The sequence below is a fragment of the Aotus nancymaae genome, unplaced genomic scaffold (genome assembly GCF_030222135.1).
Source record: "Aotus nancymaae isolate 86718 unplaced genomic scaffold, 86718_ANA_hifiasm-v0.15.2.pri h1tg000075l, whole genome shotgun sequence".
NCBI lineage: Eukaryota > Metazoa > Chordata > Mammalia > Primates > Aotidae > Aotus > Aotus nancymaae.
The window spans coordinates 3,214,363-3,240,363 of record NW_026988490.1 but is presented as its reverse complement, the minus strand read 5'-3'; the positions used below and the strand labels follow the sequence as shown (position 1 = coordinate 3,240,363).

The 26,001-nt window shown below is 42.1% G+C and overlaps 2 protein-coding genes across 4 annotated transcripts in view; one reads left to right on the top strand and one right to left on the bottom strand.

Annotated features, from left to right (window-relative positions):
* Positions 1-26,001, top strand: part of OCA2 (OCA2 melanosomal transmembrane protein) — a 225,315-nt gene that overhangs the window by 79,383 nt on the left and 119,931 nt on the right. For all 3 annotated transcript variants that reach the window (XR_010339211.1, XM_064367820.1, XM_064367821.1), the window contains exons 16-17: positions 1,078-1,186; positions 23,783-23,910. Coding sequence is in view for 2 of the 3 variants with exons in the window: in XM_064367820.1 (XP_064223890.1) it covers positions 1,078-1,186; positions 23,783-23,910 (237 nt within the window). In the remaining variant the exon portion in view is untranslated. The remainder of the gene's footprint in view (positions 1-1,077; positions 1,187-23,782; positions 23,911-26,001) is intronic.
* On the bottom strand, positions 8,907-9,146 carry LOC110569054 (small nuclear ribonucleoprotein G-like). Its single transcript, XM_064367751.1, has one exon. It carries the CDS (start codon positions 9,144-9,146, stop codon positions 8,916-8,918), a length of 231 nt encoding a protein of 76 aa, XP_064223821.1. The 3' UTR covers positions 8,907-8,915.

Genomic DNA, 26,001 nt, shown 5'->3' with positions numbered 1-26,001 from the left:
GGTAAAGAGGTGTGCTAGTGGGACTAGATTCAAGAAGGGACCCGGTGCTTGCCAGGCGCAGTGGCTCACACCTGTAATCCCAGTACTTTGGGAGGCAGAGCTGGACACATTGCTTGAGCCCAGGAGTTCAAAACCAGCCTGGGCAACATGGTGAAACCCCATCTCTACTAAACATACAAAAACTAGCTGGGTATGGTGGCGTACACCTGTAGTCCTAGCTACTCAGGCAGCTGAGGTAGGAGGATCACCTGAGCCCAGGAGGCGGAGGTTGCAGTGAGCTGAGACTGTGCCCGTGCACTCCAGCCTGAGTGACAGAGCAAGACTCTGTCTCCAAAAAAGGAAAGGACCTGGTACAGTTGTCCTTTCACACAGTGGGCTGCGATTCACATGGCAACTTGGTCAACAGGGCAGGCCAGCCAGGTGCCCCTCTGCGTCTGCTCCCCTGCCCGGCCCCATGCAACTATGGCCTGTGGAGCACAGCACCCTTGGGGCCTCATTGGGAGAGCCCTGTCTCCTGCTGATTCCGAGGTTTATGGAGGCCTTGCAGAGGGTAAGGTGCCTCAGAGCCTGCCTCCTCCTGCCCTCTCTGATTTCCGAGGGTGTCATCCCAGTGATAAGAGCGCACCCCCTGCATTCCAAGGGCCTCGTGCATGTTACATGAAGAACACGGCCAGAGCCTTATCTGGGAGTCACAGTTCTGCGAGAAGGCTCAGCCTCATTGCCCCACCAGCACGCTTGGTGTGGTAGGGAAAGGGGCAGTGAAGACAGCGCTGCCACCACAGGCCCCTGTGGAAACGCCCCATCGTCCCTTGACACCTGTGGGCCAGGTGCTTCATCACAGGGCTATATGCACTTGACATCTGCTGCGTGTACCTTTCATAACGATTTTGAATGTAGTGATCCTGAATCTGTCTGGTTTTCCTTGTCACACAGTACTTTGTCATTTTCTTTCAAGTTTGAGATGTTACATTTCTTATCATGGTGAAATTTGTCATGGTTCCAGTTGCATAGGTTATGATGCGCTGCAGGAGTCAGAGGGCTGTGCAGTGTAAGTCAGCTGTGGTTTCTCTCTTACAGCACAGGGTATCCGACAAGATTCTGCTTGCCAAATGCCTGACAGTGTTGGGATTTGTTATCTTCATGTTTTTCCTCAATTCATTTGTCCCTGGCATTCATCTTGATCTTGGTGAGTCTAATTTAGCTTTGTTCATAGGTTTTGTCACATTCTGGATGGGAAGGTTTCAGAGTCTGTTCCTAGACACTGACTTTGCCCACGGGCAGCCGGGCAGGTGGGAGGCCAGAGAGGGCTGAAATGGAGGGTGGGCAGCCTGCCCTGGGAAGAAGGATGCCCTTTCCTTTTGGTTTCCTGGGCGGGAGGGAGGAAGAGAGAGAGATGCATCTCCAGCCCCTTAGACTCCATGTCATGGGCCCTCGGCCCCTCCAGGGATGACCATGAAGAGGATGACCAGGGATGACCATAGAGTGGGTGCTGTCCTGTGTATTGTGGTGAATAACCACATCTTCACGTGTTTCCCAGGAGAGACAGGGAGCCACATCAGCAAGGCCAGCGCTGCTCCTCGTCTGAGGGTGTGTCTGTCTGGTGTGTGAAACTGTCATCCCACCATCCACCGCTGCTTTCTCTTCTCTCACTCTCGCCACACCTATGGCTCTCAGACGTCTCCACTTTCTCTAGCCTGTGTTGTGGCTGGGCCTGTCCCCACCTGAGATGTGGCTCTTTCAGGGGGAGCCCGTGGTACACAGTTTGTGGACCCCTGGCATCTTGCACCTTCCATAAATGTTCTCCACTCTCCTAGACGTTTCTTATCAATTTCACGGTTATCTCCATCGGTATCCTTATTGAAAACAAAAGAAAACCCACCCCACATGGAAATGTAGGTTTATAAGAAGCATACATTTCAGGTGGTGTCACGGTCTTTTCTTTAACCAAAGCTTTCTTATAGTTTTCGTTTAAGAGTGAGCTCTGATAAGATGGTTAAAATATCCAACTTTTATCTTAATTTGTATAAAACCTTGGTTTACTTTGAAATTTGAGGAGTGCAGCTGCTGTAGAAAGTGAAGACTCCTAATTTTGTAAGATGATGGATAATGCCACAAGCTTCAGTGATTCACGACACACCATTGCTTCCGGGGTTCCTGGAAACCATGAGAAATTTGTAGACTAGAAGTCAGTTTCCCTTTTGTCTTATGTAAAAAAGCCACATTTCTAGATTCTCACACGACACATGATGTGTGTGCTGTTGGCTGGGGGTCCAGCCTTATGCTGTGTATTCACAGCCCCTCTATTTCTTTCTCTCAATAATTTCTAATCCAGCTTGCCAGGTGGCGTGGGCTTAGTTCAAGCTGGCAGGTGTTATTTATCCACACCTGAGGGCTGATCCGCTTAGAATCCTGATGAGGTAATGATCCAAAGCTGGAGAGGTAACAATATTGTGATTTTCAGTTGTAGTTGGTGGATTAAATCTAGAAATTGCTGCAGTGTAATTATTTTTAATTATACCTCAGGCCTAATGTAATTTTAACATCAGAAACTTTAATGATTACAAGAATGTTAGGTGGTCACCACTGGTAATTAAACAGATTTTAAAATCTGGTGTTTTGTGCGTAGAGAGGTTCCATTAGGTGTTCACAGACAATTTTCCTCCTAATTTTATTTGAGAGTCTACTTTAGAAAAGCATAGCAGGCATTTTAAAAACTAAAAAGATATAAGAGCTTGCATTCCGTTTTATTAACATTTGGCAATAGTCTGTATTAAAAACAATACTTTAAAACTTAAAGTCACATATTTAACTATATGGACTTAAAAAATCTTGGTTACTATGAGACTTTTAGCCTGGAAGTCTACATTTTTTACAAAATGTCTCATCTCCTTTTGTGTGGTTGTTACATCTGTGAATGATGGACATATTTATTTTCTGTTTTTAAATCCTGTTTTCTTTTTAGTTGGGGTTTGTGTATAGGTGATTTTATCTGGGGATCCAGAGATTTGCATATTCATCAAGATAGGTTGACTAGGAGAAAAGTTTGATTGGCATATATTTTGATGGAATATAGTTTCCTTAGAGTTATAGGAACTTTTCTGATACGAACAGGGGCAAAAGGGATACAAGATCATCCCAGACTTCAGCCAGTAGCAATGTGATCATTTATCTTTGGTGAAGTTCTGTTGTTTTTTTTTTAAATGTAACAGTGTGTTTTTTAATTTTTTTGAGACAGAGTCTCACTCTGTGCTCAGGCTGGAGTGCAGTGGCACAATCTCAGCTCAGCGCACCCTCTGCCTCCCAGGCTCAAGCAGTTCTCATGCCCCAGCCTCCTGAGTAGCTTGAGAATTGCTTCAGCCTGGGAGGTGGAGGTTGCAGTGAGCTGAGATCGCACCACTTTACTCCAGCCTCCATGACAGAGCCAGACCCTGTTTCAGGGAAAAAGCAAAGCAAAACAAGCAAACAAGAATAACTACTCCAGACACTTCTGAGTACATGGTTTTCTGTGAACTTAGGTTTTTATTCTCTGGGTTGATTTCCTTCTCTTGAGTAGCACTGCTGTGTCATACGGTGGGTGTAGATTTTGGTTTTAAAAAAACTGCCGCCCTGTTTTCTAGTGAGGCCATCCCCTTTGCATTCCCACAGCATGCATGGGGGTTCCAGCTGCTTCACACCCTTGCTGGCACGTGTTACAGGGAGAATTCCCTGGAGTTCCACAGCACCTTGTACAAACCTTAAATGTATTCTTATGATTTCTTTCCTCCTCTGTCTCCTGACCTCCTGCTTCCTGGGTAGACTCAGTGGCACAGTCTGTGTGTCTGCATTTCCCTCCCCAGTGCCTCGTGCTAATGCCTGGCTCGTTGGTAAAAGTAAGGTGTAGGTTTACAGGATGCACAAACAGGCTTCTTGCTGCTCACAGATTCCAACTTAACTACGTGGAGGAAATTCTCTCCACGTAGGTGAGAATTTCCTACGTGGCTGACCCAGCCTGGGTTCTCCAGAGAGCACAGCCTGAGGGAAAGGTTCATGTGTGGGTTCTTTATCCCAGGGACGAGGAGTGAGGGATGGGGGTTCGGGGCTGGGCAGTGAGGAGAGCAGCGCAGGCACCGCTGCCCCCACATGCTCACCTTGCAACTGGCCACCGGCACTCTACCCTGTGGGGCCGTCCAGTGGAGGTACCAAATGCACCTCAGGGCTGCCTGCGGGGTCGAGTGGGAGCAAGAAGGAATGTTGACTGGCTGACGCCCATGGCCTGTTGGTCATAGCTCCTTCCCATGGGATGCTGGAGTCCATGTGTCCAGCTGCATGTGCCGAGGCCATGCGGCTGCACCAACAGAGCGGCCCAGGCGGTGAAGGCATCCGGGCATGGGCTCCAGGGCTGACCTTCCGGGTGCATCTGTTTGAGGGTGATCGGGCCACACAGAACTGGCTATGGTAACAGACAGGAGAGCCCTAAGGGATCCAGGGGCATACAGGAGGTGGCACAATGGCAAAGAAGGGTGAGTGAGGGCCAGGGTCACAGATCACACCCAACCAGCAGAGAGGTGGCTCCCAATGTGCAGGGATCAAGCCCAGCCTGGACGCCAGCTCCGCAGAGGTCCACAGTCCCTGCATGAAGCCCTTCGTGCCACAGATGGTTTCGTAGAGGCCAAGGGAGAGCTTTCCCCTTGGGCCTCTTGAGTTTCACTGAAAAACTACCTCACGAATGGCAGAGTAATAGGAGAAAGGCATACACATTTATTTAGCCTGTATACATGGGAGCCTTCAGAATGAAGACCCAAAGATACAGGAGAAATCGTCCATGTTAATGCTTAGGTTCAACCAAGCGTGGACAACTGTGTAGAAATGGGACTGGAGAAAAAGTGTGTGACTAGGCGCTGATAGACTGAGTGGGAAACCCAGCAGGGCCTATCTGTCCAGAGTCTTCCTAGCCTCTCTGAGCAGCACTCCTTCCTTCTGGGTGTGGGGCGGGCCCCTCTCTGGAATGGGGGTTGCAGGACTTACCCTCAAACAAGGCAGGTCAGACAGTTTCTTCATGGCCAGTTTTCACACAGAAAGGCAGAGAGAAAATTAGAATAACACTTTAGGTTTTATGGCTGGCTTTGGAGAAAAGGGTTCTGGTTTCTATGATCTGCCTTGGGAAAGAGTGATTCTAGTTTCTTTGGCAGCCTCGAAGGAGAATGGGACTGAGAGACTGGAGGGCAGGAGGAGGTCAGAGAAAACTTTTACTTCTGACAAAACAAAAACTTCAGCCAAGTTAAATTTAAAGGAGTTTAATTGAACAATGAATGATTCACGAATTGAGCAGCCCCCAGAATCACAGGAGATTCAGAGACTCTAGGGTGACTCATGGTCAGAACAAACTTATAGACAAAAAAGGTAAAGTGACATATGGGAATTGGCAGTGAGGCACAGAAACAGTGAGATCGGTTGCAGCTCGGTGTTTGCCTTGTTTGAATGCAGTTTGAACGTTCGGCAGTCTTTGAGTGTCTGTAAGTGTGGCAGCAGGGATTGGCCAACACTCAGCCATTTTTAGAGGTGCACACTATTTTTTTTTTTTTTTTTTGAGATGTAGTCTTGTTCCCGTCTCAAAGGCTCGAGTGCAGTGGCACGATCTCCTTTCACTGCAACGCCCACCTCCCGGGTCCAAGCGATTCTCCTTCAGCCTCCAGAGTAGTAGCTGGGATTACAGCTACTACTGGGTGTGCACCGCCATGCCTGGCTAATTTATGTATTTTCAGTAGAGACAGGGTTTCGCCATGTTAGCCAGGCTGGTCTTGAACTTCTGACCTTAGGTGATCCACCCGCCTTGGCCTCCCAAAGTGCTAGGATTACAGGCGTGAGCCACTGTGCCCAGCCTAGAGATACATACTATTAAGTTAGGTTTTAATTTTGACTTTTAACTAGCTTACAGTTCATTCACAGGGACTCAAATACAGATGCATGGAGTCCTTCTCAGGCCATCTTCAGCTTGCTTCAACACTTCTGAGGCCTTCATTTTGGGGTATTGCTTTCTGAGTCCCAGAAGTTTCAAAATTCAGATGTTTTGTGTGTGTTAGAAAGATAATTCAGTGAGCATGCTGAATGAATTTTGGGTATAAAGTCACACACCCGGAGAGGTTCAGGGCCAGCACCCTGTCATCCGAGCATGATCACCACAGTGAAGTATGAATATTTACACAACGTGGGATAAATAAGGACTGCAGATAACCTCGTTTCTGTTCAAGTCAAGTTTTGTTGAATTTTTTGACATCAAAATATATAGAAAAAGTTTGCCTTTCTGAAATTAGGGTTTCAGGATTGTGGATAACTGATTATGGAGCTATAAAAAGAACCAGCGAGGCGGGCTTGAAAATATTATCTTTGGTCTTAAAATTTAGAGCCTTGATGAGCAGTTTCCTAGGCCTCCTCCTCTGATAATTAGTTCAGAATGTGCCCCAGATTCTGTCATGACGCGTTTGATTAGATTTTAGTTCTGGAAAATTTCCCGTCATTATTTCCCTGATTATGGTTTTGAAATTGCTGGTCTTCTGCCTGTCCCTTGGCATCCCTCTGGTTGAGCAGTTTTATTGTTGTCTTTGTGAAAGTATTTTTAGCTACAAATAAAGCAATCTATTGGATCTGTCTTAAGCAAAATAGAGGATTATTAGAATGATAACAGGCTGACAGGCTTCCAGGACAATGGGGCCCCTTGGGGGCAGGCTCAGGAAGGAGGAAATGTTGGGACAGAGGGGAGAGCGCTCACTGCCTGGGCATCTGCAGTGCTTTGCCCTTGGCCGCTCGCTTCTCCGTGGCCAGTTAGCACATCTTTTTCTGCTCATGGCAGAACAGTGGTTGCCTCATCAGTTTTCCAGTTTATGAGACCTTGATTTCAGCCACACACACAGAAAAGGCTATTTTGAGTCCCCAGTACCCAGAAGAGGAGTCTGCTCAGCCTGGTTGATTTCTTTAGTCTCCTAGCACAGGAAACTCAGCAGGCAGGCAGGGACACGTGGTGAAATGGGGTCTGGGATGGTGGAGGCATATGTCTCAGAGGAGGGGTCACTATGAGCTGGACATACATTCCCAAGGCTTCCTAATATATTTTCTATGTACTCTAGTTTCTAGTAAGATTCATTGCAGCTAAGCCATTCACATATCCATCCTTTTTGTATAGCACATGCAGGCAGTGGTCTAGGGGCTGGGGCTAGTGTGGTAAACATAAAAACCACGTCGCTGCTCTCCTTCGTTGTCTTCTCTAGAAGGGAGATAGATCTGTATTTATTCTGCACAGGGAGTCATGTAACTGCCTAGCAGGTTCCTCCTGCCTGCCACCAGGTAGACCTGATTTGTGGAGGCAGAGGAATTGCAGTAGAAGAGTTTATACATGCAGAGCTGGCTAAATGGAAGGCTGGAGTGTATTATTACTGAAATCAGCCTCTGATTCAGAGGCTAGGGTTTTTCAAGACAGTTTTGGGGAAGAATGGCAGGGGGTGGCTAGGCAATAGGTGCTTGCTGCCGATTGGTTAAGGGTGTAAATCACAGGGGTGTGGGAAATTGTCCTCCTGCACACAGAGTCACTTCTGGGCAAGCCACAGGAGCAGTTGCTCCAGGTGGAGCCATCGGTCTCAGACATGCAAAAATCCTGAAAAGATATCTCAAAAGACGAGTCTTAGGCTGTACAATAGTGATGTTATCTGCAGGAGTAACTGGGAAGTTGCATATCTCGTAACCTTCAGAATAATGGCCGGCAATCTTTTATGTCTACACTTCAGCAGAATTCAGTCTCTCCTCTTCTCGTAGCATGGTGGTCTTCCATTAGCTTTACAGAGGCAGTTGAGTTTTGGGGAAGGGCTATCATCATTTAAGGTATAAACTAAATGTCTGCGAAAGTTAGCTTGCCTTAAATTCAAGAGTAATTAAGGGCAGCTTGAAGGCTAAAGGCAAGAGGGGGATTGTATAGATCAGATCTCCCGCACTGTCATAATTTTTCCTCACTGTTACGATTTTTACAAAGGTGGTTTCAGTCACATTAGGGGCATCAAGGACTACACAGCTAATTTAGACACCAAGACCTTCAGAGCTCTGATGCAGATACAAGCCAAGGGTGTGAGAGATGGTCAAATGGTAAAGCCAAAAATGGTAATTTCCATAGTCAAGGTGTCGATGGAAAGAGTCAAACTCTGTAAATTATTTGAAGACATCTATTCTGAGACAAAAATGAGTGACTGTGGCCTGTGACACCGCTCCAGGAGGTCCTGAGAACATGTACCCAAGGTGGTTGAGTTACAGCTTGATTTTGTACATGTTAGGGGGACAGAAGTTATGGGAAGACGTTAATCAGTACATGTCAGGTGTGTGTTGGTTCAGTCCAGAAAGGCGCAGCAACTCGAAGCAGGTGCAGGGTCAGAGCTTCCAGGTCATGGGTGGATTCAGGGACTTTCTGATTGGTTGAAGGAGTTACTATCTAAAGTCCAAGAATCAATAGGAAGAAGAGGCTGGGTTGAAATATGGGGTTGTGGAGACCAAGCCTCCAGGTAGCAGGCTTCAGGGCTCTTGTCACAGCTAAAAAAATGCCAGGTCTTAGGGAAAGGATCTAGAAAGGAAAGGGGATTCTCTACGGAACATAGAACTTCCCCACAAGGACAGCTTTGCAGGGCCATCTCAAAATGTGTCAAAGAAACATATTTTGGGGTAAAATACTTTGATTTCTTTCAGGGCCTGCTATCTGTCATGTGATGCTGTGGTAGAGTGTGGCTGGAATTTGGTATCTTATTGCTATATCTATTCTATCATTCTTTTTTTTTTTTTGACTATTACAAAAATTTATTTAACAAAAAGTCTAATGTGAAAATGTACATGACCTAATTTTTACATCATAGTAAAATAGGCCCTGTGGAGAGAGGACATGGGTTTCTCCACTGAACAGCCATTATTTATACTCGTTCCAAGGCTTCTAACATGATGATACTATTTCCTTGTATTACCACCATTCCAATATTGTTCTGTTGTCCGCTAGTTGCCATCTCCACACATTCATCTATCACAAGATTCATAAAGGGATCAAATCCCTGCAATATTCCTTGGACATGTCTGCCACCATTTAATTTCAATGATAACTTCTTGTCCATAAATTTTTTCAACTCGGGAGAGTGAGCTTTGCTCATGATGGCTACTCCATGGGCACACAGAGTTATTCTATCATTCTTTTTTTGTTTTGTTTTGTTTTTTGTTTTTTGTTTTTTGTTTTTTGAGATGGAGTTTCGCTCTCGTTACCCAGGCTGGAGTGCAATGGCGCGATCTCGGCTCACCGCACCTCCGCCTCCTGGGTTCAGGTGAGTAGCTGGGATTACAGGCACGCGCCACCATGCCCAGCTAATTTTTTTGTATTTTTAGTAGAGACGGGGTTTCACCGTGTTGACCAGGATGGTCTTGATCTTTTGACCTCGTGATCCACCCGCCTCGGCCTCCCAAAGTGCTGGGATTACAGGCTTGAGCCACCGCGCCCGGCCTCTATCATTCTTAAGATCCCAGTTTTAATATGGATGCTGGTCAGTTGTGCCTAAATTCCAAAGGGAGGGTACAGTGAGGCAAGACTGACCCCCTTTCCTCCTATCCTGCCCGCTTTTCAGGTTTCTTTGAAATGCCCTGGACCGAGGGGAATCCATTAGTTGGTTGAGGGGCTTAAAATTTTGTTTTTAGTTCACAAAGTTACAGATGAGAGGCCTAATGAAATCCACAAAAGAAATGAGGAGCTCTTACTGGAAAGGCTGTGGCATATTAGAAAAAAGCCCTGATATATGTAAACTGTAGAAGACAATTATTACTTACAGTTTGTGTTAACCTGATAATAAGAATATTTAAATCCCTGGATGACTCTATTCTAGTTTTCATCAAATATTCATCTTAGATGAATGTAAATAGCCAAGAGATTATTTCAGAATGATGGTAAATATAATATGATGTAATATAATGTAACATAATGTAATGTAATATGGATCTTGGATTTGTGAGTCAGTTAGAATAATTAGCTGCTTTCCTTATTACCCTCACCATAGGTAAAATTACCACATTTCATCATAACACTGAAGAAATGAGGTCACGGGAGAGAATGACTCAGTTTTTTTAAAAATGGAGATATAGAATTCACACAACGTAAAATTCATCTTGTGAAATTATATCGTTCACCGTATTTTAGTGTATTCACAAAGTTGTACGACCATTACCAGTATCCAACTCCAGAACTCTTCTGTCATCCTGCAGTAGTCTTACGCCCCGTGGTAGTCACTCATGCTCTGTTTCCCCCATTCCTCAACCCCAGTCCCTGGAAACCACTAAACCTACCTTCTGTTTCTAGATTTGCCTGTTCTGGACTTTTCGTTTAATGGAATCATTTAACCTGTGATCTTTTGTGTCCAGCTTTTTTCACTTAGCATGACATCTTCAAGGTTCATCTGTGTTGCATCAGGAGTTAGTGCTTCATTTCGTTTGGCTGTATTATGCTCAAATATATGTAAATATAATTTATTTATTCATTTATTAGCTGATTGACCGGGGAGTGGCATTGCAAGGTCATATGCAACTCTCTGTTTAACTTTTTGAAACCCACCAAAACTGCTTTTCCAGTGCAGACGTGCCTTTTCACACTCCCGGTGGTAATGCACACTTTGACCAGCACTCGTTATTGTGTGTGTCCTCGATTACGCTCGTTGTGCCAGGCGTGAAGTGCCGTTTCGTTATAGCTTTGATCCTCGTTTCCTAGTAATGAATGACATGGAACATCTTTTCACATGCTTCTTGGCCATGTATGAAATGCTCTCTTACTAAACAACATGTGAACTTGTTCTTTGCATCTGTTTGGAGATTTCAGCTGTGATTTGCAGTAGCAACAGCCTTCTTTAGCTATGAAGGAGATTTGTTCTTTCAGCTGTGATTTGCAGCAGCAACAGCCTTCTTTTGCTACGAAGAAGATTGTTCCTGACTCCGGGGCTTCTTTCCCCGTTTGTCTCCCTGCCTTAGCATCATGCACACACTGAGACACGAGGGCCAGGAAGCCCAGTGCCTCTCCTCCAGTTGCTTAAAACCGCAGCCTTGCCAGGAGCCTAGTGAAGCATTTCATAGGGTTGGTCGTAATTTTCCACACGTGGGCTTTCATTGTTGATTGTGGTCTCCTTTTATTAGCTCCAAAATGTTTTGAATAATGCAGCCAATATCCTCCATTGAGTACCCACAGGTTAATGAATTTGGGGTAGAGTAAATTCATTTAATGACTGTTTGTCTCTTCAGTTTTCATTCCAAGTGGCTTGTGTCTGCACATAATAGTAAGACTGCTGAGATTTTTAAAAGGCTGGATAATTTTGACAGAGAACCACATTAGCTTTTAAACTGAATTTTTCAGAAATGTTAGTAGTCTCTATTTGAATAAAAATATGGATTATGGGTGTGAGAGTAAGGTGTTAGATATGCAGTCATCAAGAGAATTGTTAGCACTGTCACGTTAAGTGATTACCACTTACGGTTTTTGTCATTGGTCATTACCCTTAACGTTCTACATCATCTCAATATATATTAACATTTTTTCTATGTAAATTATATTTTCTCCTTAGCATTAATAAGAAAGACAATCTTCATATTTGCTATAGAAAACCAAATCTGGAGAAATCACAGCTACAGAATTATTAGAAACATTGGGACCAAGAGATTCTTCCTTTCAGGGCTCAGGATATCCCTAACTTTGTAGTCACGATGCTAAGAAGAGTTAGGGTGTGTCAGCATTTTCACTTGCTTGTCTGAAGCTACACTGTGGTCATATTTAAATTCATCAACATTGATAATTTGAAGAATAATTTAAATAAATTATGAGAGAATAGTGCTCTGGCCATTTATGTCTCAAACTTCTAATAATAAAACCAGTTTTTCAGTGATGTTTATGATGTGTCCAGTTGTGGAAATTAGGTGTTCCATTGTTAGTGAATGACACGGTTAACTGGAATAAAACTGAACAACTGAAAACATGACTGACCTAATGTTTCTTTCAATGTTTGCAGACAGATCATGTGACATATAGCCTATCCATCTGATATTTTCTCGGGCCAGACATATTAGGATAGGACGAGCCTTGCTGGCTAAAACACTGGCCCTGGTGTCTTGGAAGCTTGACACAACCACATTTTTTCTTGCTGACATCTTCAGTGCTGGTCAGTGAGGTCCCTGCTGGACAGAGGCCCTGGCATTGTGTGATGCCATCATATCAACAGCAGCTTTGAGCATCAACTTGGCAAAGAAGAGCCAGGGGATAGAACTGACAGCTGCTTATAAATGCCAGGCTAGGAATATGTGTCTTGTTTGCTCATGGCACAATGGCTGGGTTGGTCTTGTGGCTTCACCTAACTACAGGGCTGGGAAACCTTCCTGGGGGTCCAGTAGGGAGAATAGTGACAGGTGTGGGGAGCTCTGACAAGATACTAGTGAACCAATATAAAAACCACCTTCTACAAGATTTGTTAAGGGCTTTTCATGATAGGATGTTTTATCTGGTGCTTTAGAATATTACATAGTGGCCTACTAGAGGGGATGACTAAAATCTGCATGGATGTTTGTGGGAATGGAATGAGTCAATCAAAAATGCATTCTATTTGGATTTTGAGGAGCATGGAAAGGGGGTTCGGTTCCAATGGCAAGGCTGTGTGATGGCCAAGAAGAGCTGGGCATGTTTCTCAGGGTCAGGCTGCTCTATGGCCGACCTCTCCAGGCTCCATCCACATAGAATGCAGCTCACTGCAGCTGTGCAGTCAGTGACCTGCGTGGTTCCTGAGAGCACAGGAAAACCTGCACTGACGAGTAAATGTCACTTTCTGCAAGAAGACTCAAGTTGTATGGCGTTCTGAGAACTTGCAATCCTTGTTTAATGCAGATATTTTAGCTGCTTGTTCATTCACTTGTTGATCTGGTATTTTTGAGTGTGTGTTTACCTGCTTGTCACTGTGAGAGGCACTGGGGATGCCTGTGAATAAGGCATGATCCTTGATGGTGTCTAATGCACCTGCACATTGTCCTGCCTCTGTGATAATGAACCTGATTCCTAACAAAGCCCAAATGCGCAAATGCAAAATGAGAATTCTTCAAGTGTGTTTAGCATTATTTATTTATGCTTAGTTATTCTTGTGCAAGGATTTACTCATTTTAATGAATAAATGAGCATATGAAAAGGTGTTCAACCTCACAAGTCATCAGTAAAATGCAGAATTTCACCACAATGAGATGACATCATCTTAAGCACTCACAATTTTAATTCTACTCCTTCATAATATCTAGGGAGCATCATATTCATATTTTTAATATCACTGCACTTAATAGGGCTTGAGGATACCAGAAGTTGAGTACAAATGTTAGCAGAGTCTTGTTGTGAGTGGTGAATAATACTCATCCTAAACATTGCCAGTATTTCAATTAATTTTTTAAAAGTAAGGGTTAGAAAATCATTTGATATTGAGACCTAAAAAAGTGAAAATAAGAATAAGAAAATGTTAGTTATGGCACCTTCCTTTCTTGCTGACATTTTAATGAGTTTGTCATAGATGTTCTAGTTCACATAAGTTTTGACAAAATCAAGAATACTAAGCTCCTCAGAGCCTGTTTGATTTTCAACATGCTTCAAAGATGCTTGAGACCACAAACAGCTCCAGTATTCAGTTAAGCTCTGGTTGGTTTGCCCGTGGCCTCAGCCAGTGTGTGGATTTAGCTGAGAGACCTGTATGGCACCTTGCTGTCTGAGGCTAGCATGGCCGTCACAGGTACATCACGGCAGTTGTATGCGAGCTGTCTTCTCCATGAGTCTGCACAGTCCTTGGGGCAGAGCTCAGTTCAGTCCAGCACTCCCAAGGCCACAGAGACCATACCTGAGTGTGCTCCGGGCATGTGTATTGAGGCAGGTGTCTCTCAGTTTATCCTGGGAGTTCAGCCTGCCACTGTCTTCCTCTGACAATGTGAGTGCTTTAGAATGTGAGTGAGCTGGCATTCAGGGGACAGCCTGGGTCACTGATATTTGTGTTTATCAAGGACAAAGATCCTGCCTTTGTGTCTTTGTCTGTGTGTTCTCGTTAGAAGTCCTCATATTTGGAGAAACTGACCAGCCTCTAAGCACAATAACCCTTGAATGTCCTGAAAGTTTTAGTTGCTGCCTTCTTGTGGCATATTTGTAGAGCTGTACCATTCCCCCATCCTGCCATCACAATTTCCTCCTTGCCGTTTTTAGAAGTGGGATGGGATGCATACATTGAAAAGTGATAGTTTTTCCACTTGTGCTGATGAAAAGCTACAATCAGCCCACTTGGTTCTAGCAAGCAATGGGCCTGGAGTCCACCTAAGATCTAATGAGGGTCAGCTGAGGCAGGTGTGTACCTCCTCCCTCTCCTGCACTTCCCTCCCCAAGGTGCCTGTTTGGTTCAAGAGGACCTAATCTCTGCAAGGTTCAGTGGCCTCTGTAAAATAGGGGCCTGGCTGAGTGTCTTCGTCAGATCATGTTATGCCAGCAAAAATCCCCATGTGACCCAATTCCTTTTTTTGTTATGTAGCTTTATTGTAGCAATAACTGACTAACATACCTTACAGTATATTCATGCATGACATCCAGTCACTAGGATAAGCTGGCCCATCATTTTCTTATTTATATTTGTGACTCAGCTTCTTAAATTGGATATGAAAAGTGCTAATGGTAAAAGATTACATTGATAAATTTGACTACCTTAAAATTAGGAACTTGGTTCTCAAAAGATACTACGAAATCAATGAAAAAGAAGCCACAGAACGAAAAAAAGTGCATGCAAAAGCATCCATTGTTACATTTGGAAATTATATCTAAAATATAAAAAGAACACCTATAGATCAATAAAAGAAAGACAGAACCCCCAATAGAAAAATGGACAGGTTGTGGTGGCTCACTCCTGTAATCCTAGCACTTTGGGAGGTCGAGGTGGGTGGATCACGAGGTCAGGGGTTCAGGACCAGCCTGGCTAAGATGGTGAAACCCCATCTCTACTAAAAATACAAAAAAATAGCCGGGTGTGGTGGTGGGTGCCTGTAATCCCAGCTACTTGGGAGGCTGAGACAGAGAATTGCTTGAACCTGGGAGGCAAGAGGTTGCAGTGAGACAGGATCGTGCCACTGCACTCCAGCCTGGGTGACAGAGAGAGACTTGGTCTCAAAAAAAAAAAAAAAGAAAGAAAGAAAGAAAAATGGACAGGAATCTTAAATAGACACTTCACAGCAGAAGATATTGAAATTACTGAAATTATTAACAAGTATATAAAAAGGTGTTCAACCTTATAAGTCATGAATAAAATGCAAAATTTAGCCACAATGAGATCCCACTGTATCCACACCTAAGGTTAGAATAAAAGACTGGTAAGTGCTGAAAGATTGTAGAGCAGTAGGAAGTGTCGTGCATTGCTGGTAAGACTGTAAATTTGTACAGTGACCTTTGAAAATGATTTGACAGCATCTGCTAAAGTTTAGAGCAATGTGTATTTCCTGCTCGGTAATTTCGTTCATAGTGGTATGCCCAACAAAAATATGTACAATTGCACACTAAAAGACTGTCTGTAAAATGCTCATAGCAGCCTGTTTATAATAGCCCCAAGCTGGAAACAACTCAAAATATCAACCCCTAGAATGAACAAATGGTGGGACAGTCATACAGTGGAAGACTCTACAGAAAACATGAATGTATTACATGACTGAGTCTCATCATGTTGGCCGAAAGAAAAGTCTGACAGAAAAGAGTACATGCTATCTGATTCCATTTACAAAGAACTCAGAAACAGGCACATTTACTCTCTCATGTCAAGGGCAGAGCCTGACTGGCATCCTGGGGCATGAGAACCTTTTGATGTGGTGTGCACAGGTCAGCCCCTGGGGCAGAGAGTGTGGGAGCCTGGTGAAGAGAGAAGGAGGGGAAGCCAGCAGGGTTCCCTGCCCCTGCACTGGCCTGTCCATATCGGTGGAAATCTTTATTTGAGGCAAAATGCTCAGAAATAGAATCATCTTTATTTTTTCCAACCTCAAATCTTTTAAATGACTCACTTGATGTAATCGTGGCATTTCCTAAGCCATCTTGGAAACCACGCAGAAGCTTCCAGGCATTGAAAGGAAGCCATTAGCTTCACTCAGAGCTTTGGTGTTGCAGCTACCATGGGCAGTCACAGCCACTTCCTGGGTGTAGAAGGGAGAGGGCAGGTCTGGAGCTCGAGCTTCCTGGTTCTAAGTGTGTGTTCTGCAGCACACAGCAGGTGCCCATACAACTGAGTGTTGGAGCTAGGCTTTAAAATTGCTGTAAGGATTGAGTCAGTTAATACATACAGGGTTCTGAGGAGCAGTGCCTGGTGCACAGTTGCCTGAGATATGAACAAACGGTTCAGGCTGATTGCTGAGCAGAGCAGGAAGACACAAAGATTATGAAAAGCGGTCTTACTTTTTGCTAGATTTTAAAGGGAAATTAGAAAGAATGGGAGTTTTCTCATGAGAGAAAGCCTGTGCAGTCTATGTGATAATTGAATAAGTAGTTAGATGCTCCCTCCTTCTGGTCCCATAGCAGCTGCCTGACGCACGGTGCTATAATAGGCCTTAACTTCCTGGTTACTCGGCCCCTTCTGACTTTCTGAGCCAGCTCATCCCAGGCGCCTTGTCCTATTCACTCACCCAACTGTGGAGTGGGGGCTCCCCACGAGGAAGGTCTGGGCTTGCTCCCTGGAGGTTGAGTGCTTGGGTAGGTGGGAGATCCAGAGCTACCCCAGGGACAACCTCAGTGTAGCTCTCCAGCAGAAAGTCCTTGATTATTTGTAATTTCACTTGGACCGTTTTAGGAAGTCGATGGCCGGTACTTATGAATTCCCACAGGAAAGGGTAGCAGGCAGGGTGATTTGTCCATCTGTGGGTTTTCCTGGTTGGAAGGGTGAAGATGAGTAACTGATGAGATATTCTCTGGAGATGCATCCTGCGTGCCTCAAGGCACACAGGTTAGTTCATCTTAATTGATCAGGACAGTATTGCTTTTGGTCAAAGTCAGTTACACAAATGTCCAGGTCAAGGGACATGTACGATTTATCTTTTGTAAAAGATTGCAAGATTTCAAATAGAAGTTACATTTCTCAGTATGTTTGTCAGATCACACTGTGGCAAGAGATGTGAAATAGATAAACCAGATTTGCTCGTAATTAGCAAAGGCCTTCCCTCAGAAGCCTGGGCACATCAGAGGAACGCAACGTGGAGGCAGGGGAAGAAATTCCAGCAGACTGGGGATGGAATCCTGGCTTTACCCCAGCGGGCTGTGCAGCCTGGAGAAAACCACTTAATCTCTGGGAGCCTCAGTTTCCTCCCAGGCTGGGTGCTGAGAGAGACCCAGGGAGTGCCTGTGCGTAGGAGGCTGCTGGGGGACTGGGGAGAGCCCTTTCCGACTTTCCTTTGAATCATGTTGCCCAGGGCTTTAAAAATGGGGGAAAAGAGGCTCATTGAGCTATTTGTTCTGCGAGCAAACTTGACTCTGTTGGAGACACAAATGAAAGTACAGAGCCACTTATCTCAGATTTTTGCATTAAGAAATGGCAAAGCTCTTGGTGAGAGATTAATGCCCACTCAAGGAGGGGGTTTGATGGAAGCTCCATGGGATAAAGACAAGTCACATAAATGAGATTTTTTATCTACATTCATCTCCACTCAAGTGCATTTGTAATTTTTAGAAAAAGAGTCTCAATGGCACATTGTTGGAATTTGTAATAGAATGTGAAGCTGGAAATTGTGATGTTCCCGTCAGTGGCCTTTTCTTCCATCACACTGTGGAAGAACCACCGCCTCACCCTTTGTCCCTGTCCCTGAGGAGCTGGTGCTGAGCAGAGCAGCCTGGAGCATTGCTCACAGGGCCCTGGGCCCCGTTAGAAGATGTGGCCTGGACTCCTCAGAGCGGGACCAGGCGTTACCAAGCAGACTCGCTCGTGCACTGGCAGCCTGATTAGTGCCGCTGGCTCTGCAGACGGTGCAATTAAAAGTAAGAGGGAAATTTGATTTGATTTGAGGTTTTGCAGGGACAAGCTCTTCATTCAGCTGTCAGCTATTGCAGGGAATTTTTCTGACAAGACAAATCTTGGTTCACTATAGAACCTATTCTGAAGTTGGATGGATGAGTGTTACGGCAGGAGTTTTGGCTGGATGAAAGCTCAGGCCTCCACAATTGATAAAGCAGAGCTATAAAAAGAGCCCTAAAGGAGCTTCCAGCTTTTTGTCATGACTGAAATTTCTCTCAAAATCATGGAAAAGCACTTGTGTTCTCACTGACTGTTAGAGAGAGTTTCTCATTGTTACATAGCAGAGAAAACAAGGGGGTGCCATTTCTGGGTGTCAAGTTTTACCCCGGGGAAGTGAAATTGGAGCAATTATAGAAAATATATGGTGATCTGTCGTTAGAGGGGTGGTGAAGGAGTCACCGTCAGATGTGATGGTCAGATAAGCAAGTGTCTGTTCGTCTTCTGTATTGCGTGGTAGGTGCCCTGGAGAATTCAAAGAAAACTAACATTCTGGTTAGGAGACAAAGCTAACAAAAGTAGGAAATTTAGGCCACTGCAGCCTCCTTGCTGAGAAATCTCAGGTGTGTCTGGCCTTCACAAGCTGAAGGACAATGCCCTTCCCAACCCCATCTTCCTTTTTAAAAGTTTTCTGTTGTAGTAAGAAAAATAATATATCATATGGTTAAAAAATATATGGTTAAAATGGCAAGGTTTGTGAGATACCTGTATGTCACACAAAATTGTGTATGTATGTAAAGTATGTGATATGTATATAGATACATATATATCCATATGTAATATGTACATGTTTTATGAATATATAAAATACATACGCGATATGTATATATCACATAAAATTTGCCATTTTAACTATTTTTAATTGTACAACTCAGCGGCATTAATTACCTTACCATCACCATTATCTCCAAAACATTTCATTAACCCCAAGCAGAAACCCTATAATCATTAAGTAATAACTCTTCATTTCACGCCCCCTCCCCCCACCCCTGGCAATCTCTTAATCTGCCTTCTGTCTGTTTGATGTAATCACATTTGTTTATTTCTGCTTTTGTCACTTTTGCTGTCATATCTTAGAAATCATTGCCAAGTTCAATATACTGAGTCGTTTCCTCCATGTTTTCTTTTAGGAGTTCTATAGTTTTAGACTTGGTGTTTAGGTCTCTCATCTACTCTGAATTAATTTTTGTACATGGAGTGAGACAAGGGTCCAGCTTTATTCTTTTGCTTGTGGATATCCAGTTCCCTCAACACTGTTTGTTAAAGAGACTGCACTTGAGTAGACTTGGCATTCTCATCAGAGATCATTTGACCATATGCATAAGCATTTATTTCTGGGCTCTATATTCTATTCCATTGGCCTGTTTTTCTCTATGCCTTGTGATGTATTTTTGGTTGAACACTGGACATTTGAATATTATATTGTGGTAAATCTGGAAATCAGTGTCACTCCCTCTCCAGGGTTGTTATTGATTTTTACAATTGAAGACTGTAGTAGTCTTGTTTTGTGATTTTTCCAAACTATTTTTGAAAAGACTGTATTCCTTGTCATGTGTGGTCACTAGACTCTCTGTTCCTTGGTGATTGCTTAGTGTGTTCGGTCTGGCTTCTTTCATTCAGCATAATTATTATGAGATTCATCCATGTGGTAGCATACATCAATAATTCATTCCTGCCATTACTGAGTAGTATTCCATGGTTTGAATGTGACACCATTTTTATACATACTTTCACCTGTTGATGGATATTTGAGTTGTTTCCAGTTTTTGGCTATAACAACTAAGACTATAGTAAACATTGTATTCGAATCTTTGTGTTACCTTATGCTTTAATTTCTCTTGGGTAAATACTTAAAGGTGAGTTCATATGGTACATGTATGGATTATGTTTTTAAAACCTGCTAAGCTGTTTTCCAGAATGGTTGAACCAAGTTACACTCCCACCAGCAGTGCTTGAAAGTTCCAGTTCCTTCATCTTCTTGTCAACGTTTATATTAGTCAGTGTTTTTTGATTTTACACATTCTGAGGTAGACAGTGAATGTCATTGTGGCTTTACTCCACGTTTCCCTGATGGCTAGTGATATCTGACCATCTTTTCATGTACTCATTTGTCAGTCTTATATCTTCTTTGTGGAAGTGTCTGTGTAAAATATTTCCCGTTTTAATTGTGTTGTTTGTTTACTTGTTGAATTTTGAGAATTAAAAAAAATATATATATATATTCTAGATATTAGTCTTTTTTATCAGATAGATGATTTGGAAATCTTTTCTTCCAGTTTGTGGCTTTTCTCTACTTTTACTTGACAGTGCCCTTTGAAAAAGAGGAATTCATAATTTTGATAAAGTTCGATTAATGTGATTTTTTTCTTTTCATACATTATGTTTGCAATTTATAGCTAATAAAACCTTTAACTCAGGATCACAGAGATTTCTTCCTATATTTTCTTCCAGAAGTTTTATAGTTATGTTTTACATTTACGACTATAATCCATTTGTATTAAATTTTGTATATGATTAATGAACAGATCAAAGTAAAAGTTTTTTTGCATGTGGATATCCAACTGTTCCAGCACCATATGTGGAAAAGACTTCTCCTTCTGTATTAAATCACCATTGAGGCTCAAGCCTGTAATCCCAGCACTTTGGGAGGCCGAGGCGGGTGGATCACGAGGTCGAGAGATCAAGACCATCCTGGTCAACATGGTGAAACCCCGTCTCTACTAAAATACAAAAAATTAGCTGGGCACGGTGGCGCGTGCCTGTAATCCCATCTACTCAGGAGGCTGAGGCAGGAGAATTGCCTGAACCCAGGAGGCGGAGGTTGCGGTGAGCCGAGATCGCGCCATTGCACTCCAGCCTGGGTAACAAGAACGAAACTCCGTCTCAAAAAAAAAAAAAAAAAAAAAAAAAAAAATCACCATTGAATCTTTGTAAAAAAATCAGTTGACCATAAATATATGGGTATATTTTTGGATTCACCATTGATCAATTTATTTTGATGCAGTATCACAGTTTTTATTGCTGTCACTTTATAATAAATATTGAAGTGAGATAATGTATATTCTCAAACTTTGTTCTTCTTTTATAAAAGTTGTATTGATTATTCTGGTCCTTTGCATTCTTACATGAATTTTAGAATCAGTTTGTTAATTTCTACACAAAAGATTGCTGGTATTCATACAAAACATTCTTACGAAAAATGAAAGAAGATAAGAATAATTGGAGCTATATACTGTTTATAGATCAGAAGCACCTATATTATTAAAATGCTAATTTTTCCCAAATTAATTCATATATACCTCTCTGCCTCAAAGGGGTCCACCCTCTAGTTCCTGATATTAATGGCAGTATATGTTATGTTACATAGCCAAGGAACTTCGCAGGTGGATTTAGGTTATAAACCTTCATAAAGGGAAATTTTTCTGGATTATCCAGGTAGATTCAATATAATCACAAGGGCCCTTAAAAGTAAAGTGAAGGTGGAAGAGCCAGTTAGAGAGCTGTGACAGAAGAGGCGGGAGGGATATGAAGTGTGAGAAGGGCCTTGCTGGCTTTGAAGATGGAGTAATTGAGGCATGAACCTGGGAATGTGGATGCCTCTGCAAGCTCAGCACAGCTTTTGGGTGACAGCCAGTAAGGAAACGGGGGCCTCAGTCTTACAGCTGCAGGGAACTGGATTATGTCAACACCTGAATGAATAGAGAAACAGATCCTCCCCTAGAGTCTCCAGACAGGTAGGCAGCCCTGCCAGCACTGTGGCTGTGGCTTCATGAGACTCTAAACAGACATCCTGCTGTGAACCAGCATACTCTGACCTATGAAAACCGTGATGTAATAAACAGGTGTTGTTTCAAGCTACTATGTTTATGATCATTTGTTATGGCAGCTTTAGAAAACTAGTACACATCTGTAATGTATAGAATCCATAGTCATGCCACTGATCTTATTCTTGATATTGGCAATTTTGTTTTCTCACTTGTTCTATTCAGGTAGGCTAAGCGTTGACCAATCTTACTGAGCTTTTGAAAGAATCAGGTTTTGGTATCATTGCTTTTCTCTGACATTTTTCCATTTTCTATTTCTGCTCCAGTCTTTATTATTTCTTTTCTTCTACTTATTTTGGGTTTCATTTGCTCTAGCCAGTAAGGAAAAAATAAGCAGATCATTTAAACAAAAACTTTATAAAAGAAGATATATGGAAGGTACATTGAGAGATGCTCAGTGTTGGCTGGGCATGGTGGCTCATGCCTGTAATTCAAGCACGTTGGGAGGCTGAGGCAGGTGGATCATTTGAGGTCAGGAGTTTGTGACCAGCCTGGCCAACATGGTGAAACCCTGTCTCTACTGAAAATACAAAAATTAGCTGGGCATGGTGGTGTGCGCCTGTAATCCCAGCTACTTGGGAGACTGAAGCAGGAGTATCACTTGAACCTTGAACCCGGGAGACGGAGGTTGCAGTGAGCCGAGATTGCACCACTGCACTCCAGCCTGGGTGACAGAGCGAGACTTCATCTCAAAAAAAAAAAAAAAAGATGCTCAATGTCATTAGTCATGAGAGAAATGCAATTGGAAACCACAGTAAGATCCCACTACACATCCACTGGAACGTCTAAAATCAAAAAGGCTGACCAAGTTTTGGTGAAATGTAGAAAAACTGGAATTCTCATACACTGCTGGTAGGATTGTAAAATAATGAAATCATTTTGGAAAATAGTTTCACAGTTTCCTAAAGCATAAATGTTTCATATAACATTACATAGTATTAACCTGTCATATATCCAACCATCTCATTCCTAGGTATTAACCAAAGGAACTGAAAGCATATGTACATACAAAGACTTGTATGTGAATGTTCATAACTTGTTCATTTGAAATTGCCAGACACTGGAAACAATCCATGTGTCCATCGATAGGTGAATGGTGTGTATGTTGTAACATACCCACACACTAGCATACTACTACATGTGAAAAAAGAGTGAACTATTGACTCATACACCAACAGCGAAGGTTCTCAACATGATTATGCTGAATATTGACTTTTTGGTCTAGATGATAGTCAGACAAAAAATACAACCGGCCAGGCATGGTGGTGCATGCCTGTAATCCCACCACTTTGGGAGGTTGAGGTGGGTGGATCACGTGAGGTCAAGAGTTTGAGACCAGCCTGGTCAGTATAGTGAAACGTCGTCTACTAAAAATACAAAAAATTAACTGAGTGTTGTGCATGTACCTGTAATCCCAGCTACTTGGGAGGCTGGGCTCCCCAGCTTGAGCCCGGGAGGTGGCAATTGCAGTGAGCCGAATTGTACCCCAGCCTGGGTGACAGAGCAAGACGATGTCTCAAAAACCCCAAAACAACAACAAAAAACAATGGTATAATTACAGAAAACCTGCATTTATAGGAAATGTAAACCAATCTATAGTGAAAGAAAAGAGATGAATGGTTACTGGGAGTGTGGGAGCTGACCAGAGGAGCAAGAGGAGCTATAGGACGTATAGGAACATGGGCATGAATAAACTTCTGGGGTCAACGGGCACGTTCATGATCTTGATTACACTGTTGGTTTCATGAGTATACACATTACCAAATGGAAGTTATATGCATTTTAAGTATATGCACTTTGTAGTATGACAATTATTCTTGATAAAGAAAAAAGGCAACCAGAAGATAAACAATGAATCGGTATATTAACAGTGGAGCTATATCTCTATGTCTATTTACTTATTTTCAGGATGGATTGCTATTCTGGGTGCCATCTGGTTGCTAATTTTAGCTGACATTCATGATTTTGAGATAATTCTACACAGAGTGGAATGGGCAACCCTTCTGTTCTTTGCAGCACTCTTTGTTCTAATGGAGGTAAGATTTTAGAACTTTTGCCATATGACATCCTGATTTTGTATTTCATATTTTATTTGGTGAATGAAGAAGGTCTACGTCTGTAAATCTTTCCTCATATTCTTTGAGTGGAAAACAATGGAGGTTGTAATTGGACTATTTTAGGTTAACCAACTTTACCTTGGCTACTGAGATATTTCTGATAGCATTCTTTATTTGGTTGCTGTTTTTATTTTCTTGAATTATCTTTGTGGTTTGTAAACTCATTCTAACTTCATTCTCTGTAAAATATAATTTATTGTAAGTTTAGTTTGGAGCTAAATTACTTTTAATAGCAAGTTTACAAGGCAGTATAACCTTGATGGTCTGTTTCATTTTGTGTAATATTTGAGTAAAATTTCTGTTATCACAGAAAAGACTACATCAATAGTATGTATTGTTTCAGTTACAATTGTTGTTATGGAATTACTCACAATACTTTTAAATCTTGAGACTTCATTTACAAACTCATGTCCTCCTCAAACAGAAAGGTTTACTAACATAGAAAGATACTATTTCTCAAACCATTCCCTCAGCACCACTTCTTTGCATTTCTTCAATTTAACATGTAATGTACTTTCATTTTCATTAAGCCAGGAATATTTTCTCATTTTTCATACAGTTTCCTTTTTTGACTTACGGGTTATTTGAAAGGATGTTTTGAAGGTTCCAAATATTTGGGGATTGCCCATGTTTCTTTATGTTTTTGATTTTTAATTTAATTCAGTTGTGGCCACAGGATGTACATTGTACAAATCAGTCCTTTTCATTTTATTAAGACTTGTTTTGCGGTCTAGCATTTGATCTGTCCTGGAGAATATGCTGCTTGTGATGTGTATTCTGCTGCTGTTTGCTGGAGCGTTCTATGAGTATCAGATCCATAGTTCAGTTTGTCTCTTGCACATTACTAGTGATATTCTGTGAAACCATTCTATCAGTTATTTAGAGTGGGGTATTGCAGTCTTCAACTATTATTGTTGGATTGGGTATTTTTCCTAACTTGAGGATTGGTGGTTAAGTGTATATACTTTTATAATTATTACATTATCCAAATGAATTGAACTCTTATCATTACTAAATGTCTCTTTTTCTCTGGTAATATTTTCATCTTAGGGTCTATTTACCTGATACTGGTATTGTCACTTCAGCCCAGTTTTGCTTACTGTTTGCATGAGTTATCATTTTAAAAATGATAAAAATTTGATGATGATAAAATGAGAAAATGATAATGATAAAATGAGAAAATTCAGTCTGACGATTTCTACGTTTTAATTGAAATGTTCAGTCCATTCACATTTAATACAGTTATTCATATGCTCGGCTTCATGTCTGCTACTTTGCTATTTTCACTATATCTTGTATCTTTTATTCCTCTCTTTATCTTTTACTGCTTTTCTATTGTGTTAAATTATATTTTCTTGTATACTATTTTAATTCTCTTCTTTGTTTCTTTTATAAAAACTGTGTTTTTGAGTTATTTTATTATTGATTGCTCTAAGGGTTAAACTGTACATCTTAGTTCAATGCAATCTGTGCTGAATTAATACTAATTTATTTCCTGGAAAATATAGTCATCTCGTTCCAATATAACTCCATTTGTCCTCCCTTGTTTGTGCTTTTATGGTCACATATGTCATACTTTTATGTTATATGCCTAACATATATAACAGTTTTATCATTTCAATTATTTTGTGCAATGTAATTTATACGAATGAAGAGAAAAAAAGAAGAACAATAAAAAAGACATACCATTGACCCTTGAACAATGTGGATTTGAATTGCATGAGACCACTTATATGGATAATTTTTTCAATAAATGTAATGGAAAAATTCTTTGGAGATTTGTGGCAGTTTGAAAAAACGCACAGATGAACTGCACAGCTTAGAAATATTGAAAAAAAAAAGTAAAAATTATGTCACATAGACCAATGAAACAGAATAGGGAGCCCAGACATATGGCCGTACACCTATGACCATCTGATCTTCGACAAAGCTGACCAGAACAAGCAGTGGGGAAGGCACTTCTACTCGATAAATGGTGCTGGAAGAACTGGCTACTCACATGCAGAAGGC